The 20665-nt window shown below is 37.3% G+C and overlaps 1 protein-coding gene across 2 annotated transcripts in view; it reads right to left on the minus strand.

The window, feature by feature from the left end:
* The window catches only part of SLC30A6 (solute carrier family 30 member 6), a 35314-nt gene extending 15920 nt beyond the window's left edge, over nt 1-19394 (minus strand). Inside the window, exons 1-7 of one of the 2 annotated variants that reach the window (XM_065890983.1) lie at nt 19344-19394; nt 14864-14950; nt 10283-10367; nt 9222-9264; nt 7193-7258; nt 1210-1290; nt 700-735 (exon numbers count right to left, since the gene is read on the minus strand). In XM_065890983.1, coding sequence (XP_065747055.1) covers nt 700-735; nt 1210-1290; nt 7193-7258; nt 9222-9264; nt 10283-10367; nt 14864-14950; nt 19344-19346 — 401 coding nt within the window. In that variant the 5' untranslated portion in view covers nt 19347-19394. Of the gene's footprint in view, nt 1-699; nt 736-1209; nt 1291-7192; nt 7259-9221; nt 9265-10282; nt 10368-14863; nt 14951-19343 lie in introns of those variants that run through there. The other variant, XM_065890984.1, reaches the window with a different exon arrangement.
* Between the last annotated feature and the right edge of the window lie 1271 nt (nt 19395-20665).

Consider the following 20665-nt stretch of genomic DNA (forward strand, 5'->3'; position numbering starts at 1 on the left):
TTTTTCTTGGTAATGTCAATACGTAATTTCAGCATGTAGAGAGACTAAGAGATGGGAAGGCAGAGTGGTCTGCTTCAATGGTTTAGTATTTGCAGAGCCAGAATCTGAACTTGGTTCTAGCCCCATGACCAACGTCCTGTCTACTGTTGTTCCACCTTACACAGGACCAAAAAAAAGACTCTTAGCATTAACAGTATCTTCTTACAGGTAATTGCTGTTATAAATTTTTAGAAATGCTAATGGTATTTGGTTTACAGTCCACTGGCTGGGTCAGACTATCCTGAATTAAACTGATCAGAATAGGTAAAGTCCACATAGTTGGCCACTATGTTGTAAATAACAGCAATTCCATCTTTTCTACAGCTGCTACTAAAAGACTTGGAGGATCCAATCTTAAATTACAGAAGACCAGATGGGGCTGGCTTAGGATATTGACCTGGGCCTAGAAATACCGAGGGACCCAAAATCAGGGTAGAAAGGCCTTCCTATTCAGTATAAAAATGTAAGGGCTTGGGAACAGTTAAGGGTGAAAAGAGGGAGTCTTGGGATTTGGGGATTTTGCTTGTGAAATATCAATGAAATATATATTACCACACTCTGATATTGGCCAAAGTAACCACTACTTAATAACATATCAATTAACAACTGGGAATCAAACTCAATAGTAAATTATATGTTATGTTAAAAGCAGAAGCTCACGTGTGTATCTCAGGCTGCTCCAAAAAGCGTTCTGCACTAAAAGAAGGAAATAATGTATTAAATAAGTCCTACAAATTATAAAATTATAAGACTTTATTAAATATATAATTAATAAATTCACAAAACTTTTTAAATATGATAACCAACTGTTGATTATTAGTAGTGATGAGACAAGCAGACCCACAAATTATCCTCAAGGTGTAATTCAATCTTTCTCTACCAAACCTGTTTCAATGGGTTTATACTAAGTATTAAAACATGTCTGTGTGAATCCTTTCCTTTCATTCACACCTATGACTAAATTTAGTAGCATCAAAGAAGGTAATAAAAGAAGGGTGAAAGGAAGGGAGAAAAGTCTGAAACATGGAGAAATTGTACTATCAAAACTCCAGCACTGCTCATTTTATTTGTATACCCTTCCAACCCAACGTGTCTCACTGGATTCTTTCATATTCCCAAAGGTGGCATAGGTAGAATTTGCAGTGACAGTAACATTGTATACAAATGTACCTTTCTTTTAATATAAAGAGAGCTCCCAATTGTGCCAAGACTGTGGATGCAAATACAGCCAGGACTTCTAATCTTTCAAATCTGAAATTGGAAAATTAATTAAATCAGCCTAATTCTTTCAATTCATAAACTAGTATCTCTAGAACACATTCATTCACTCACTATACATGTGCCTACTATAATCCAAACGCTGTTAAAAAGGACACAATTTCTAGAATGACAATAAACAATGAACATCACAGATTTTAAAAAGAGTGCCTATTTGTACAACATATACTCCTTAGGGCTTTTATTTTCTAGAAATAACCATTATTATAATAACAGCACTTAATTGACCCATCTTGTGTCAGACACTGGTCGAAGTGTTTAACATATTACCTCATCTAAATCCTTATGAGGGTTAGTTTATCCACTTTTTTTTTTTAAAAAAAGAGATAAGGAACCTGAACCCCAAAGAGGAAAAGTAACTGTTTAGAGTCATACGGCTTGCAAGTGAAGGAGTCAGGTTTTCAAACTCAGACACTCTGGCTCTAGAGTTCATGATTTTAACCACTACTACACTGCCTCTCCTATCTACACACAATTGCAGTTAACTGAATATGTCTTATAATCCCTAAGCTATCAGCTGGAGGCCAAGGGCTGTTGTCTTATTTATCTTAGTTTCTCCCACTGCACATAGTTTAATGGCATTCAACACTTGTAAGTATATATGCTTAAAATTTCAAGGAAATAATTATCTTCGGAAACGATAATAAAATAATTAACGATGTTCATCACATTAGTTGTTTTTTCCCTCAAATGAGTTGATTTAATTCTAGGTGGTACAGAATTCAGAATATTCAGGAGATAATAAAGGACGTTCATCACATTGCTATTTATAATAGAAAAATGTTGGAATCAACAACATACCATTACACATTATTACAAATATAAGAGAAATGTATTTACTGACATGGAAGGATGGAAATGAAAAAAAGTGGGTTATAGGAGAGTATGAAAAAAACGGTATGTAAATGTAGCAACATTATTTGTGGTAATTGACAAGTTGATACTAAAGTGTGTATTGAAATGCAAATGGTGTAGGAAAGCAAAGACAATCTGAAAAAGAACAAAGCTGGAAGATTTACACTACCACATAACCAAGATTTCAAAACTACAGTAATTGACACAGTATGGAACTAATTCAAGGATAGACAAATATACCAAATAGAAAAGAGAATCCAGAAACAAACACATACACAGTCACTTGATTAATAAAAAATTAGCACATAAAAGCAATAAAGAATAATTTTTTTCAATAAATAGTGTTTTATCAAACTGAATAGCTATATAGAAACAAATGTGCCTTGACCTTTACCTCAACCCATACACAAAAATCAATTCCAGGGCTTCCCTGGTGGCGCAGTGGTTAAGAATCCGCCTACCAATGCAGGAAACACAGGTTTGAGCCCTGGTCCGGGAAGATCCCGCATACCGTGGGACAACCAAGCCCGAACACCACAACTACTGAGCCTGCGCTCTAGAGCCCGTGAGCCACAACTACTGAAGCCTGTGTGCCTGGAGCCTGTGCCCCGCAAAAGGAGAAGCCACCGCGATGAGAAGCCTGCGCACTGCAACGAAGAGTAGCCCCCGCTTGCTGCAACTAGAGAAAGCCCGCGCGCAGCAACAAAGACCCAACACAGCCAAAAATAAATAAAATGAATTAATAAAAAAAAATCCTAGGGCTTCCCTGGTGGTGCAGTGGTTGAGTCCACCTGCCGATGCAGGGGACACAGGTTCGTGCCCCGGTCCAGGAAGATCCCACATGCTGCGGAGCGGCTGGGCCCGTGAGCCATGGCTGCTGAGCCTGCGCGTCCAGAGCCTGTGCTCCGCAACGGGAGAGGCCACAACAGTGAGAGGCCCGCGTACCACAAAAACAAACAAACAAACAAACAAAAAACACCCCAAAATCAATTCTAGTTTGACTGTAAGCCTAAATGTGAAAGGTCAAACTGTAAAACTTCTAACTAATAACAGGGTAGAATATCTTTATTCTGGCCAAGATTTCTTGACAAGTACATAAAAAGTATTAACCATAAAGGAAAAGACTAATAAATTGAATTTATCATTGAAATTAAAAACTTTTCACTCATCAGAAGATAACTTTAAGAGAATGAAAGAGAAATGGGAGTGAGAGAATATATTTATGTATAAAGAACTCCTATATAGATCAATAAGAAAAAACAGGCAACCCAATCTAAAAATGGATAAAACACTTCAGCAAGCATTTCACAAAAGGGGTAATCTGAATGGTTAATAAACATAAGAAAAAGTGCTCAAATACTCATCAGGAAAATAACTTAAGCCTCAATGAGATGCCACTGCACACCCTAGAATGGCTTAAAAAAAAAAGGCAATACCAACAGTTGGTAAGGACATGAAGCAACTAGAACTCTCATATACTGTCAGTGGAAATGTTAAATTGGTAAAACCACTCTGGAAAACTGTCTGGTATTATCCTATCTTCTAATGATGAATATATGCAAATCCTATGACTGAATAATTTCAAAGACATATGCCCAACATAAATGAGCACACATGTATACCAAAAGAAATGTACAAGAATGTTCATAAGTAGTTTTATTTATAATAGCTAAAAACTAAAAATTAACTAGGGCTTCCCTGGTGGCGCAGTGGTTGGGAGCCTGCCGATGCAGGGGACACGGGTTCGTGCCCCGGTCCGGGAAAATCCCACATGCCGTGGAGCGGCTGGGCCCATGAGCCATGGCCGCTGGGCCTGAGCGTCCGGAGACTGTGCTCCGCAATGGGAGAGGCCACAACAGTGAGAGGCCCGTGTGCCGCAAAAAAAAAATTAAAAAAAAAAATTAACTAAATTCCTTTCAATAGCTGAACATATAAACAAATTTTGATATATTCACATAATGGAATATTAGAGCAATGAACAAGAATGAACTACTGCTATATGATGATATATATATTGTATCCCATTTATATGACTTCAAAAACAGGCAACAAGAATCTGCAATGACAACAATCAGAATACTGGTTACTTTTCTCAGGGTTTGACTCTGAATTAACATTAAGTCATTAAAGGAGGCTTTGGGGGAACTTATAATGCTTTATATCATGATCTAGATAGTAGTTATACAAGTATATTTATTTGTTAAAATTCATCAAACTGGGGCTTCCCTGGTGGCGCAGTGGTTGAGAGTCCGCCTGCCAGTGCAGGGGACACGGGTTCGTGCCCCGGTCCGGGAAGATCCCACATGCCATGGAGTGGCTGGACCCGTGAGCCATGGCCGCTGAGCCTGCGCGTCTGGAGCCTGTGCTCCATAGCGGGAGAGGCCACAGCAGTGAGAGGCCCGGGTACCGCAAAAAAAAAAAAAAAAAAAAAAAAAAAAAAAATTCATCAAACTGCAGAAGGATATAAGACAGAACAAGCTACAGTCCCTGCTACCAAGAAATTTATATTTTAAAGGGGAAGACAGAAAAAAACAAAACAATTAATTGCGCTTCCCTGGTGGCGCAGTGGTTAAGAATCCACCTGCCAATGCAGGGGACACGGGTTTGAGCCCTGGTGCAGGAAGATCCCACATGCTGCGGAGCAACTAAGCCCGTGCACCACAACTACTGAGCCTGTGCTCTACAGCGTGCAAGGCCACAACTACTGAAGCCCGTGTGCCTAGAGCCCGTGCTCCACAACAAGAGAAGCCACCGCAATGAGAAGTCCACGCACCACAACGAAGAGTAGCTCCCACTCACCGTAACTAGAGAAAACCTGCGCACAGCAACGAAGACCCAACATGGCCAAAAATAAATTAATTAAATAAAATTTTAAAAATTAATTTATAAGTTCTGATAAGTTCTATACAGAGAATTATAGCAGTCTGATGTGACAAGAAGCTAACTAGGTGATCTATTTTAGAATCCATTTTAGATTGGGCCCAGTCACTTAATGACATTAGCATTTAGTGACATTAAGATTGGAATAACAAAACGGGGCTTATCTCGTAAGAATCAAGTGAAGAGCATTTCCAGGAGATAGAACAGTTTGTATAAAGACCCTAAAGCAGGAATAAGTTGTGTTCAAATTACGGAAAGAAAGACAGGGTGGTATAGAGGGCATGAGAGTGGTAACTTGAAAAGAAGTAGTCTGGGTCTAAATCATATAAGGCCTTTGTGAACGAGGAAAGGGGTCAGGATTTTATTCTAAGTATGACAGGAAACAACTGGATGGTTTTAAGAAGTAGAATGACAGCATGATTTAGGCTTAAAAAGAAAAAAAAAACCCAAAAAAACACTGGTTTCTATATGGAGAATGGACTGAAGGTGGGTAAAAGCAGAACCATGGGAACCAGTCAGGATTCAAGACATTGGTTAAGGCAAGAAATGAAGGTAGTTTGGTTAGGATGGTAGTAGTGGAGATAGAAACGGGGGCAAGGACAGATTCTGGATGTGTTCATAAGTTATCTTGACATAACCTGCTCATGGATAAATGTGGGTGATGAGAGAATAATCAATGATTTTACTTGAGCAACTGAGTGGTGGTGTATTTGCTAAGATGTGAAAAACTGCAGAGGAACAGATTTTGGGGGAAGAAAACAAGAATCCTAGCTTGAATTTAAGACATGAATTAGACATCCATGTGAACCTGGCACGAAGGTAACATGACATGAGATAAGTCTCAGTGCTGGAGAACTGAATTTTGGAATTATTAAATATAGATGATACTTCAAGCTATGTGACTGACTGCAATTATATTTGATTGCTCCCTCTTTTCCTATTCACTCTAAGCAACTAGGCCAAAATGGGAGCTGTCTTGTCCTTATGTGACCTTGTCTCCTGGCCACAGGAGCTGATCTAAAGACTAACATCTATACCAAGGTGGACCAACCAATAGTTCTTTCTCACTATTTTCTGAACTAGAGCTGCGGAATCCTTTCGTCTCGAGGATGAAGGTGAGGTTCAAAGTTTTGCTACAAGTTATCATTCCAGGATAGTGGAGAAAAGTGGTCTGAGAAACTGAACCTGACATGCAGAGAAAAGCAGGCCTTTTGAGGTAAGAGAAAGACAATGTCCTGAGTGTTCTAGTCCCTATACCAGTTTACCTCAGTCTTCCCACACTTTGGTTATGTAAATTAACATTTTTCCCCCAAACTAGTTTGAGATGGATTTCTGTCACTTACAACCAAAAGCCTTTACAAATGATTATCAATCCAACTCTATCAAATTTCAGTGACACTTATAAATATCTTCATTTTGCACTAAAATTTCATGTTTACTTTGTCCCATTATTTAAGTAAATAAAACCTGATTTTGTTCAAAAGAATATAATCCCAATAAATGGTATGGTGGAGAAGAAAGGTAAGTTTTGTCCAAGAGTTTCTTCATCAAAGTTAAATTCTTCTTTCAAGTTGTTTCCTTGAATCTGAAAAGAACTCATTGTTTTCTAACATATTTTAAAAAATCCTCTGATATAAAAGATTATTTCCTAACTTTCAGTAATTTCTAAACTATAGAAACAGAAATCTCAAAATCTTTGTCAGTTCATTGCTGTCACAAATCCAGTCTTAAGATAAAAGTACATCTCTACTGCTGCATTAATGTTAAACTATATCCCACTTACTTTAACATCTAGAAGATACATACATGAAAATCCTTTGTACTTTCTCTAACTGGAATAAGAGATTACCAAAATATTAAAGAACTTAAAATGAACAATTTATGTAAGATTTGGTTTATAAAATAGAAAAAAACTAATGTGAACATTTTACTTTAATATGATTTAAATTTAAACATTCATGTTCCTTATCTAGAATCCCATTGGAAGATGTTTTTTTATCTACTTTCACTATCTGATCACTACTCCAGTAAACAGGCAGCATTTATTTTCTACAAGTACTCTAGCTAGCTCTTTACTGCCTGGTATAACTACTACTTTAATAGCAATAAGTTAGCAGAAAATAAAATAATTTGAACTTACCCAAATGAATAGGCAGGGCTAGGTTTCCTCATCATTACCCAGTAACTTATTAAACATGTCATTAAACTAAGTAAAAAGGAAAATAAGTTTAGCATTAGAACTAGAACTAGAGGACTTACAGAAAGAAATTTAGCTTTCAGAATACCTAAATTGCTAAAAGTTAATAGTGTTTGCAGACTAAACTAACAAGTTATTCTAATAATTTATAATCTAATCACAATAAGCACCCTAATGTGAGTTTTAACATGGGGAGAAACTGAAAGAAGTTATGATATACCATTAAGACACTAATAATAGAATAGAACCTAAACCCATAATTTCTCTACTCAGAAAGTTATCCCCCTAAATGGTTTCCATAACTGAGCCTGCAAAACATGACACAGTAATAATAAGTGCAATTTACTTGATTCTAGGCATATACAATACATTTTAACTTTGATAAACTTTATTTAATCTCTGTTAAAAGTTAAACTAAATATTAATAACACCTTGACAACATTCTGGATGGGATAAAGTTATGGTTACTTTCTAAGTATAGTGGAGATTCACTCTAAAACAACTTACTACAGTGTGAAATTCAGGTAATAACTATCTGTTTTAGACCAATCAAGAAGATTTAGTTACATGACTGATGAAAAAGACATCCCTATAACATACTTCTATGGCACGGATCTTGGAGACATATGGTCTAAGCATTCTGCAACCTTTATTTGGAAATATGAAAGGTCCCCAAAGCAGGAGCCAATAGGTCGTCTCTCTAGCTCACAATTACATATATACTTTGCAGTTATTAACATCCCTCATTTCTTTTCACACCCACATGGTTACAGTGGGAACTAGTATGTTCTTATGTGTTCCTGCTCCCTGGTCACAGCTGACTCATCTACAGGTAGGCACCTGACCTAAAGTCTGGGTATTATCTTTTCTGTTGCTATATAAATGGGGTATTTTCTTCCAGCATATCTTCTAATTATTATTTGTACATATGGTCCATGTTGATAATTTTACTTATTTCACAGATAACTTTCCTTAAGTAAAGAAAACTTCATAAATTCAGTGCAACAAACCTTTTTTTAGTTTAATTTTATCGTTTTATTCAAAATAGGACATTTACACAGAAATGTGCATAAAGCACATATGTACATTTTAATAAATAGAAAAAAAACACCCATTTAACCACCAATCAAGGTCAGGAGTAAAACACTGGGGAAGCATTCTGGAGGTCTCTTTTCTGTTTTTCAAATGAAGTATATATAGTTGATAACAAATTCCTTATTAGCTTCAAAACATTAAGAAGGGTCTTCCCTGGTGCCACAGTGGTTAAGAATCCTCCTGCCAATGCAGGGGACACGGGTTTGAGCCCTGGTCCAGGAAGATCCCACATGCCACGGAGCAACTATGCCCATGTGCCACAACTACTGAGCCTGCGCTCTAAAGCCCACTAGAGCCCGCGAGCTACAACTACTGAGCCTGCGTTCCACAACTACTGAAGCCCGTGCGCCTAGAGCCTGTGCTCTGCAACAAGAAAAGCCACTGCAATGAGAGCCCACACACTACAACAAAGAATAGCCCCTGCTCGCCGCAACTAGGGAAAGACCGCACACAGCAACGAAGACCCAGTGCAGCTAAAAATAATAAATTAATTAATTAAAAAAAAAAAAAAAAAAAACACAACACTAAGGAGGGGACTTCCCTGGTGGCACAATGGTTAAGAATCTGCCTGCCAATGCAGGGGACACAGGTTCGATCCCTGGTCTGGGAGGATCCCACATACCATGGAGCAACTAAGCCCGCATGCCACAACTATTGAAGCCCTCACGCCTAGAGCCGGTGCTCTGCAACAAGAGAAGCCACCGCAGTGAGAAGCCCGCGCACCACAATGAAGAGTAGCTCCCACTTGACGCAACTAGAGAAAGCCCGCGCATAGCAATGAAGACCCAACACAGCCATAAATAAATAAGTAAGTAAATAGGTAAGGAAGGAAGGAAGGAAGGAAGTAAAAACATTACGGAGCGTTTTTAAAACTTACCTAAAAAGATCAAAAATGGTCAGGTAAGTATAGGCAGTTAAAGCTGCAAAACAACAAAAAGACTGATTAAAATGTTACTGAATCCATTGTTAGGAAATACAGCAAATCACCAAAATTGTTCATAACAGGGACATCCATCACTGGAAAACATGAGTCACTGATTAATCTCATATGTTGGCAATTATCTAGTAAATTTGACTAATACATGTAGCCAAAGTTGGTTAATACAAAAGCTTACTTTAGAACCTGATTTCTCCATCAGGAAAAAATGAAGCAGTATATGCTCAAAAGCCCTGAGATCAATTTTTTGCCTCCTTCTGTCATCGGAGTACTATTTTAAATGTCTTTTTAAAATAGCAGGATGAAAATAATGGTAAATAAAAACATAAGAGTCATGACACAAGAAAAATATTAGATTTCCCTTTTCAAGGAAAACTCAATAAATCATAAAATTTTATTTATACACTACATAAATTGAAGAACTAATCTATCACATTAAAAGGAAATCTCACAAAAAATATACATGCACCCCAAAGTTCACAGCAGCACTATTTATAAAACAGACTCACAGGTATAGAAAACAAACTAGTGGTTACCAGTGGGAAAGGGGCAAGATAAGGGTAAGAGATTAAGATATACAAACCACTATGTATAAAATAGATAAGCAACAAGGATCAATTGTACAGCACAGGGAATTATAGCCATTATTTTGCAATAATTTTTAGTGGAGTATAATCTATAAAAATACTGAATCACTATGTTGTACACCTGAAACTAACATAATAATGTAAATCAATACCTCAATTAAAAAATAAAAAGAAATCTTAGTTTTTCAAATAGATTTAATTTTTTTTTTAAAAAAAGCTCATTTTAGATAACGCCTAACAACTGAACCAAATTTTATAGTTTACAAGGTACTTTTGGAATAGATTCTCTCATTTAAATCTTTTGAGTTATAGTTCAGAATAATATATTCTATGTAAAGGAAGACATACCTTTATTTAAAATGAGAACAATAAAAGTGAAATAATTAACCCCTAAAAATAAGAATAGTGACATACCTATACTATTAGTGGAACTGCACCACATTAGCAGGAAGCCAGTACATGTTAAGTTTATCACACCAAACAGCAGTATCTTCCAGGACTGTGAAAAAGAAAATCATTCTTATTTGTACAATGCTGATAAACTTCTCTGGGTCCATTCAAGTTGCTGTGATTCATACTCTAATATTCAAAGGAATAAGCACAACTTGTTTCAAAGAGTTGAAGTGCCACATTTTCTAAAACTACCAAAATTATCATCAAACAAGTTACTATTATAATATATAAGCCTAAAAGAATAATTCTAGAAGGGGAATTATTCTAGAGAAAATAAATTCTGACACACAAACTCTCATATAGTTGAGAAAATATGCTGACATTTGAATATAATTTTGTCTCCATAAACATGTAGAGACAATGATAAAAACAAATGGGGCAAAATGTAAAGCAATTGATGAATTTGAATAAAGGGTATAAGGGAGTTCCTTATACTCATAACATTTCTGTAAGTTTGACGGTACATCAAAATAAAGTTACCCTGCCCACCCACCCACCAAAAAAGAGCAGTACTTGGTTATTTACCAAGTAAATTGTATGAAACAGGACTGCAAAAGAGGGGAAGATTACCACAGTTTAGAAGTTCACAGAAAAGGGAGGATCTGAGATATACCTTGAAATAGCTAGGATTTAGAGGGAGGAGGAAGAGCATTCTAAAAATAAAGGAAGAAGAGATCAAGTGAACTGTTTTTTATTTTTGTTCTGCTCCTCTCCCTGTAAAGGGAGACCTATGCTTGTTTGAAAGTAGAGGTGAAATAAATTAGTGAAAAGGTAGTTATTTTGAGGTGTTAAAATTAAACATGTAATTGCTAAGGTCAAGTATGGTATGGGGTAGAATGGTTTTACAATACAGATGAAAGGTGTAGGTCTAGAAAGGAAGAACACCACCCGTGAGAAAGTGAGAAGGGTAAGAAGGTAACGGAAGAGAAAGAGAACTTGTAAGGCAGAAAGAAACGACAGTGATGTAACACAGAGGTAACAGTCTTGAAAGGAAGACACAAGGCCATTTTCTAAAATTAGGGGATACGATAAAGTAGCACTGGAAACTTAAATCTAGAAGAGGATCTGCAGAATAGATGTTATGGTGAATATACTATTGAATCATTAAAAAGAAGAACAATTACCAACATGAATTTATGGTAGACACCATTGTGGAACTTCCTCTACACCCACGAGCAAAACCAGAAAAGCAAGTGAGATAGGGATGTTAGAGACTTGAGAACTGATATGATAGGTTAACAAGACTAGGGACTCTAATACTGGTGAGAACATTAATGAAATGACTGGATATGGGGTCTAGTCAGGACAGGGATTCAACAGCAGTCAGAAAAGGAGGATAAAAAGTGGTGTTTTGGGGCTTCCCTGGTGGTGCAGTGGTTGAGAGTCCGCCTGCCGATGCAAGGGACACAGGTTCATGCCCCGGTCCGGGAAGATCCCACATGCCGCGGAGCGGCTGGGCCCGTGAGCCATGGCCGCTGAGCCTGCGCGTCCGGAGCCTGTGCTCTGCAACAGGAGAGGCCACAACAGTGAGAGGTCCGCGTACCGCCAAAAAAAAAAAAAAAAAAAAAAGAGTCAGATTCTGAGTATTATACTGAAGACAGAGCCAGCAAGAATTACTTATAAAGCAGATGTGAGGAGTGAGGGAGAGATTGGTAAAAGTGACTCCAAGGTTTCTGGCCTAAGCCATGTAGTGAAGGAGTGATAGAAAATCAAAGTTCAGGTTTGATCATATTAAATTTGAGATGCCTATTAGATATCCAGGTGAAAATGTTGAGAAGTCCATTATATATAGGAATTGGAGGTAGGGAAGAAGATAGGGACTGAGATATAAATATAGGGTCATCAGCATATGGTAATGAAAGTGTCATCTAAATGGAATGAAAGTAAACAAGAGAGGCCAGAGCTCCATAAGCCCTGGGACACTCCAAAACTTAAGAGGTCAGAAAGATGAGAGGAAACTAAGAAAGGAGACTAAAAATAATGGCCAAGTAAGTAGGAGGAAAATCAAGAGTGGCATTTCAAAGTTCAAATGAATAAAACTGCTTTAAGGTGGAAGAGACTGTTTTTTGTCAAATGCCACTGAAGGTCAAATAAGATGGGAAATGAGGATGACCACTGCTTTTGGCAACACAGAAGTTATTAGTTACCTTGTAAAAGCTGTTTCTGTGGATAAGTGGGGACTAGAATCAGACTGGTTTTGTTTAATAGAAACAGGCAGAAGAGAAAGTGAACAAAGAGAGTAAAGACAATTCTTCTACGTGCTTTTGTATAAGAGAAAGGAAGCAGTAGCTGAGAGTGGAATATATGGCATGTAATTATGACGCAAGAAGGAGAAGGAGAATGATTCAAGGAACAACAATGCAAGAGACAGAAGGAACCATTATAGAAATGCTGTCTTTGAGTAGGCAACAGTGGAAGAATTGGCCTTATATAGCAGATCAGACAGTTCATTCACAAAATAGGAGAGAAGGCAGAGTGTTGGTAGATATGCTAATGACAGGATGCGGAAGTTTTCTCCTGATACTTCTTTTCCCTCAGCGAAACAGGAAGCAAGATGAACAGGTTAGAATGGGGATGAATAAGCTTTTGGGAGTTTGAGGACAGAAGTGAAAGAAAATGGTATGAAACTGTCACTTAGGAAACTGGAAACTGAATAAACTAGGAACATACAATATGGGCCACACTAATGGCATACTTGATCATGAATTTGAAGTGAGACCAGTCAGCATGGTTTTGTGTTTTTTTTAAGGCTACATTCTGTTGCTTGCACGCAGGTACAGAGTAGGAAAAAAGTGGACTTAATGAGGTTAAGGATTTGCCAAGGAAGTATGATAGACAGAAGAGGGGCACAAAGGAGTTGAAGGCATATGCAAGAAAATGAAAATGATGGACCAGAGAATCTAAATTGATAAGTAAGTAAATGAGGATAAGAGAGGTGAAAAATAGTGAAAATATAGCAGAGTAAAGGACTGGAGGCCCTAGTAATAGGAGTGAACTGGAAAGACAAGAGATAGTGACTGATGAGTAAAATGCTTAAATTGAGACAATGGGAGGATATAGTTATTACAAATGATAAGGTTTATGGTATGATCATAGGAGTGGATGGTTGGGAGGGATACAGGACAAGATTATTTGTGGTGAGGAACTGAGAGGTAAGGATCTTCCACGTGAAATATGAAATCACCAAGAACTAAGACAGGAAAAGCAATGAAGAGATAAGCCAGGTGTACCTCTTAAGATTTAAATTATGATAGAGGTTATCTGTACAATTCAGGTGTTCCTATACTCGTTTTGTTCCTACTACCTATTCTGTGGTATACTATGCTTCAATGAAGTGTACTGTTAAAGAACTTGCTGCTTCCTCCTGCAATATAGTTGCTTTCCATCAACATCATAAAGCTATAACTATCTGTTCTCAAGAGATCATCCTAAGGACTTCCTTGGTGGTCCAGTGGTTAAGAATCCACCTTCCAAAGCAGGGGACTCAGGTTAGAGCCCTGGTTGGGAACTAAGATCTCACATGCCACAGGGCAACTAAGCCCGCACACAGGGCAACTAAGCCCGCACACCGCGATAAAAGATCCTGTGTGCCACAACTAAGACCTGATGCAGCCAAATAAATAAATAATTTTTTTTTTTTAAAAAAGAGATCATCCTAAATGACTAAATACAAAAGAAGCAGATAAATTTCCTACCCATGGCTCTCAGAGTTTAACATTCAGAGATGATAATATTTCCAAATACTAGAATTAATGAGTTTTGACCATATCCCAAGGTTTTAGAAACAGGAGATATAGTGGTAAAAAACAAAGAAAAGAAGTCTTTAGTTTAGTATTATAATATGTGGTCAATATCATTGCTACTGCTTATTATGTTACATTGAAGCTAGGATTATTTAAAATTCATCAAATATTTGTTGGGTGCTTATTTTGTACTTCTATTAAAAAATGAGGGGATATATGTATAGCTGATTAACTTTGTTATATGGAAGAAACTAACACAACATTGTAAAACAACTATACTCCAATAAAGATGTTTAAAAAAAAAAAGTGAGCAAAAGAGACATAGTCACTGCCCTCAGGGAGCTTACAGTGTAAGACAATAATGAGAACAATGACAACAGAATAGTAATTAGAAGGTCTACACTGGTGACCAAAAAGGGTATCTATCAATTGTCTATTTATAGTCTCAAAGCATAACTTATTTTTTCTGCCTTACATTAAAAATGAGAAAACTTGGCTTCAGACCACACCCACTTAATTTGCAAAAAAAACTAACAACATGAGGCTATCACCAAACAATTTTTCTTCAAAATTCTTTAGAATTAGAATAAAAACTAACCAAAGCCTAGCTTCCTCCCAGGCAAAACAACTGTATACTAAAGTTCTGTAATTTTACATTAAAAATTACTTATCCAACATAAAAAAATGAAAACAATGTGATGGATCAAGAGTGATTTCTATTTGCCTTAAAAATTACCTTTCTTCAATGTTATGTTTGTGCAATAATTAAAATTAGGGTTAAGGAATAAAAATAACTTACCCTTCGATCAGCTGCTACAAGTCTAAATTCCTGCAATAACTTGCCAAAAAAAGATCTTTGTGGTTTTCTAAAGAGATGAATTGTCCCCTTTAAAGCAAACAAAAGTACACAAATCAGCATTTAAGTATCTAATCTTCTTCATTCCTGCGATATAGTAATAACAACTAACATTTCTTGAATGCTCATTATGTCCCAAGCAATTATTCTAGACACTTTGCATGTATTTACCTATTTAAGACTCACAATCATCTATGTGGTGGAAACAATTTTTAGTAAATTGTCTAAGCACACAATGCTAGTAATGGCTGAGCAGGAATTCAAACCCAGGCATTTTAGCTCTAGACCAAACTCTTTTTTTTTTTTTTTAATGGATTAGGCAATTTTGAACCAGAAAACCAGTTTGCCAAATAGCTTTATTGGAAAGAAATTATTACAATTTACCTAATTAAAGCTTTATATATGAAAGGTTTGGCAACTATTATTACAGGAAAACCTCTGAGTTTCTCTCTCAGGCATTCAAAGTATCTGACATCCTAGCTAGCTTCCATGGTCCCTGCTAGTACACAGAATGGTACTAGCAGAGAAAGGTCACGGCAGTGGGGTTACCAATGAGAGAAAAGACTGAGTGGTGATTACAGTGGGATTTAATACTCAAGTTCAGGAAACCATGTAAGAAAGCCTTAACATAAAGGAGAGCTCAAGCACACAAAGGAAATTAGCCTGTGATTAAGGTAGTATCCAGTATCAGTGGGAGAAAGTATGAGTTATTCAATAAATAGTATTTGGAAAAAGGTAAAGTTGGATCCTTACTACTCACTCTAATTTTTCATTATTTTAAAATCAAAATATAAAACAACAGAATAATTGAAGAAACTCATGGATGTGTAATTTTATAATCTTGTATGTGGAGAAGACTTTTCTTAATAGGACATAAAACCAAGAAGCTGTAAAGGGGAAAAAATTGATCAATTTTACTACACTTTCATGATGGGAATACAATACAAAAAACAAAACAAAAAAACACCCTGGAAAAATAAGCTGTGAAAATCTTTGTTATTACAAAAGCAAAGTAATTGTTTCTAGGGGAAGAAAAATCCTTCACAATTTTCAACGGGTCATACATAATAGTTTGATTGCTAAGTGCCATGTACTTAAATTTTTGGATTTTAATTTTAACAAAACATTTTCTTAGATGGTAAAGGCCACAATCACTATAACAACCATACTACATTTCTACCCCATTAAAGTTGGCCAATTTGATTCAAACACTGAAGCTCCACAGATAGCAATGGAACTAGGAGTTAACAGATTAAAAATGTGAAAAACTTTCAGATCCAATTCAAGCAGAGGTATGATTTTCCTATAGTCAGCATCTAGAAACATCTCAATAGTTATAAAATGATACATCCCATTTCTTCAAGTTTTACATGTCATTAGTTGCATTATGTTTAGACTCAGGAAAGGCAGAAAATAGGCTGAGCTTTAGAAATCTGGCATTAACAAAAACAGCAAAATATTGATAACTGTCGAGGCCAAGTTATGGCTACATGGGGGCTCATTATATTATATTCTCTCTACTTTTGTGTATGTATGAAAATTTCCACAATTAAAAGTTAAAGTAAAAAATATTTTTAAAAACGTAAAAATAAAGCATCATGAAAAAGGTGCAACTAATTTTCATATCCAAATAAAGACCAGTGTATATGTATAACCCTAAGGCTCTGCTACACCAATTCAGCTGAAAAGGAACAGTATGCTATTTTCACCTGAGATGTTAATAAATGCTAATGTCAACAAACATACTGTAGTCTTAAAGAATTATGTGTGGATATTTTGGTCCCAAAGATAAATTCTACTTAATACTGGTATCCTTGAATATCTTCTAACTTCAGCCCATTTTAAATTATTTCAGTTACTTTAAGTTTCAGGTTAAAGGACTTCCCTGGTGGTCCAGTGGCTAAGACTCCGAGCTACCAATGCTGGGGGCCTGGGTTCGATCCCTGATCAGGGAACTAGATCCCACATGCTGCAACTAAAAGTTCGCATGCCGCAACTAAAGATCCTGCACGCCGCAACCAAGACCCAGCGCAAACAAATGAATAAATAAATAAAAATATTTTTAAAAATAGTTTCAGGTTAAGACAATCAATAAGGTTTCTAAAAGGCAGAGGGCCATTTCTGATGCCATTCTGATAGTGGGGGAAAACCCACAAAAATCCTAATTTTCACGTCACTCTTTCCAAAATTATATTGGCTCTCCACTGCTATCAGGATAAACTCCAAATTTTACAACTTGGAACTCAATGCTTTCAATAAGTTAGCCTCAGTTTCTTTCCATTTTTTCCTCTTGCTCCAGATAAGAATCCTCAACTCCAACTAAACTGCTGTTCTCCTTGTCTCATGATCTCATGAGACAAGTATGAGATCTCTCATGAGATCTCATACCATTCTAGAGTAAAAAGGCCAGACTCATCTAACCCAAGCACTAATAGCAAGCACTTAGCAAATTACCTGACCTCTCTGTTTCCTCATCCAAATGAGAGTAATGAATAGTAGATTAAGAGTACTGGAGTAAGGAACAAAGTACTCAGTTTACTGGTTCACTTCCTACATGAAGCCTTATTAGATTATTCAAACTATAGAGTTTTTTATGCCACTTGCTTTGTAATGAACCACAGGCTAGCCTTCATCTTGTCATCTTGCATGGTAAGTTAATTTTTTAGTAACTTCACTAATGACAAGGGCTATATTTCCTTGACATATTCTAAGAAAGCACTACGTTTTGCACATAGCATGTTATTAATAAATAATACATAATGGGTAACTTTAAAAATAAAACTTAAATGCTACTATTTCCCTTATTACTAATGTTTCACGCATAAAAATTTACTGCCATGGTTACTTATTCAGTATTCTATAAAACAGATATTTATTGAAAATTTCCTCTGGGCCAGGCACTGTACAAAAGGCTCTGGGGAGATCAGAGTGAATACATAGGTCCTCCTCTCGAAAAGCTTACAGCCTAGGAAGTGAGAAAGACAAGTGAATACACAATTTTAACATAGTCTGGTAAAATGCACCAGATGTTACTGGTAAAAAGCACCCTCACAGGAGCGTAAAGGAGGCACTTAATAGGATGTTTAGACATGGCAGAAAGGCTCATGAAAGAGTCTAAAGGACATGTTAAGGGTTATACTAATAAGGATGGCAAGACAGGAAATGGAGAGCAATTCTGGCGAGAGAAGAGCATATATGAATTCGGTGCAAAGGTCTAATTCTTAGAGCACAATCTGCAAGCTGTTCACTGTAGCTGGAATATGGTGTATGTATGTATGTATGTGTAAAAAGAGGCTGTAAAGGTAAGAAGCTAGACTACAGATATCTTTGCTTGCCATACTAAACAGGACTTTAGCTTTCAGGCTAAAGGAAAAAAAAAACGGAAGAATTTTAAGCAAGGGAGTGGCATGGTCAAGTTTTAGAAACTTAACTCTGGCTACACAGTGGTGAATGTTTTGAAGGAGACCACAGCTATTTGGTCAGCAAAAAAAGTAAATTTTTACCCACTTTCTGCATGTAAAGGAAGGATTACAGGAAATTTAGAAAATATTTTCAAATATGTGAATAAGACATTTTTTCGACCATATCCACTCAAGGAAAAAACTTAGAGTGACAGTGCTGGGGCACAGAAACGTGGTCCTTTTGTCATATACAGGCTATCAATAAGAGACCCATGAATTTTCTGATACAATGGCGTGTACCTCTTTTGACACTGAAATCACAATCAACTGCTTATCCTTAGATAAAATTCAGAGAGCTATATACTTGATTTCTAAAGGAATAAAATGACTAACACCTCTAACAAAATTTAAATACCACATCCCCAAAGCCATAAGGTATATTGGGATCTACAAACGCACACAAAAAAATAAGCTGCAGTAAGAGGCATTATCAACACCTTGACTTTCGCCAGTCTTTGGCCTTCTGATAGCTGCTGCCATACCCGGCTGTCGCACTCGATAAAGGCAAGTTGGAGACTGGGGCGTCAGCCTCAATACCCTACTAACCATCCTCTTTTATTTTCACCAGTGTTATCGTCACTACTGTAAGCATCACTAATACGGTCGTTGCTGCTGTGGACTTGTTTTCTGACCTTTTGTTGATCTTGTAGTCGCTGACACTGGCAAAGACTTTTATTTCTATATCAAGGATGTCATTGCAGGGAAGAGTCATAAACTCGCCCAGAGCCGAAAGGTCGGCCTGGAGCGGGGCCGCGGTCCGGAACAGCAAAGGAACCGAGCGAGGGAGCATCAGAGCTCTGGTGGCACGCTCTCGGACGCCAGCCGCTCCTCCCGGGGACCCCGAGCATAACTCCGACGACCCCCACCTCTGGGTGGCTGAGGCATTTCAAGGCCGCTTCAGGACCAGAAAGGATAAGAGGAATCATTTACGACAGAAACCCTCACAACCCGGGCCAACTCACCATGATAAGGAGCGGCACAGCTCCCGCCGGAAGACGGCCTAGGAGCTGGTTTTTCCCTAGAGCGGAAGGGGGTTGGGCATCAGCGGCCGATTGGCTGCGAGCGACGCGGGGGCGGAAGTGCGTGCACCGGCCTCAGGGTCCCGCTCCCCCTTCCCGGCTGCCCCTGCGTTCTATAGAGGCGAAGGTGGCGGCTAGAGCGACTCTTCAGGCCCCTGCTGAGTTGTGGGTGCAGAGGTACGCGCTGAGGTCTTTGTCAAGGAGCAATTAGGGTTTCTTTGTAATGTTAGAAAAGTTTCATTGAGTCCTGAAGCGCTTTTACCTATGTTGTGTTATTTAATTTTTGCAATACCTTACGAAATAGATTACATTCCCATTTTTCAAGTGAGGAACCAGGATTAAGAAACTTGCCCAGAGACATACATCTAGTTTGCTGTAGTAGCTGAATTTGAACTCAGGCCGACTAATGACGGACTACTGTGTTGTGCTTCCTAAAATACGACTTCAGTTCTATAAGATTAATTTTATTTTATAAAAGGAAAATAAAACACATGGAAATGTAATTCATTGGACAGAAATTGAATGTGTAGTACGTGTGTATCAGGTACTGATTTCATGAAAATGATATTCTAGTAAGAAGAGACAAAACAAGTAGGAGAAGGAAAATTTTAAAATATATCGGTAAGTAGTGCCGTTTAGAAAATAGGAAAAAAAAAAAAAGAAAATAGGGTAATGGTATAGAGAGTAACTGGGTCACTAATTTAGAGAGGTAGTCAGAGAAAGCTTCTCTAAGAAGATTAAATTTGACTTCCAAATGGCAAGTCTTTCTGTGAAGTTTTTTCTAGGTAGAATAAGTAATGCAAATACCTAGGTAAAACAAACAAGGGTGTTTTAAGATCAGAAAGAATGTCTGAAAGTATGTCTGGAGAGTTGTGCTTGAGGGGAAGAAACAAAGAGAAGATCTAAGTGATAAACAGGGGCCAGATCAAGTCGGAATTTCTAATTAGGGGTAAAAAGCTTGGTTTTTTTCTAAGTGAGACCGGAAGCCAGTGGACGGTTTTAACAACGGAGTGACCTTCTGCATTTTGGCTGTAGTATGGAGAATGAACTGTAGATGGAAGATAATAGCTAACATTTATTAAGCACTTATGTGGTAAGCACTATTACTAAGAACTTAATGTATCATCTCATTTACTCCTCATAACAGCCCTTTGATATAGGTACTATTGTTAGCCTCTACTTGGAAAGTTGTGTGCCAAGGTAACACACCTAGTCAAAGGTGGACCTGGAATTCTGTACACCATAATTTTAAAGCCTTACCAACT

Source organism: Phocoena phocoena, chromosome 14 (assembly GCF_963924675.1).
Source record: "Phocoena phocoena chromosome 14, mPhoPho1.1, whole genome shotgun sequence".
NCBI lineage: Eukaryota > Metazoa > Chordata > Mammalia > Artiodactyla > Phocoenidae > Phocoena > Phocoena phocoena.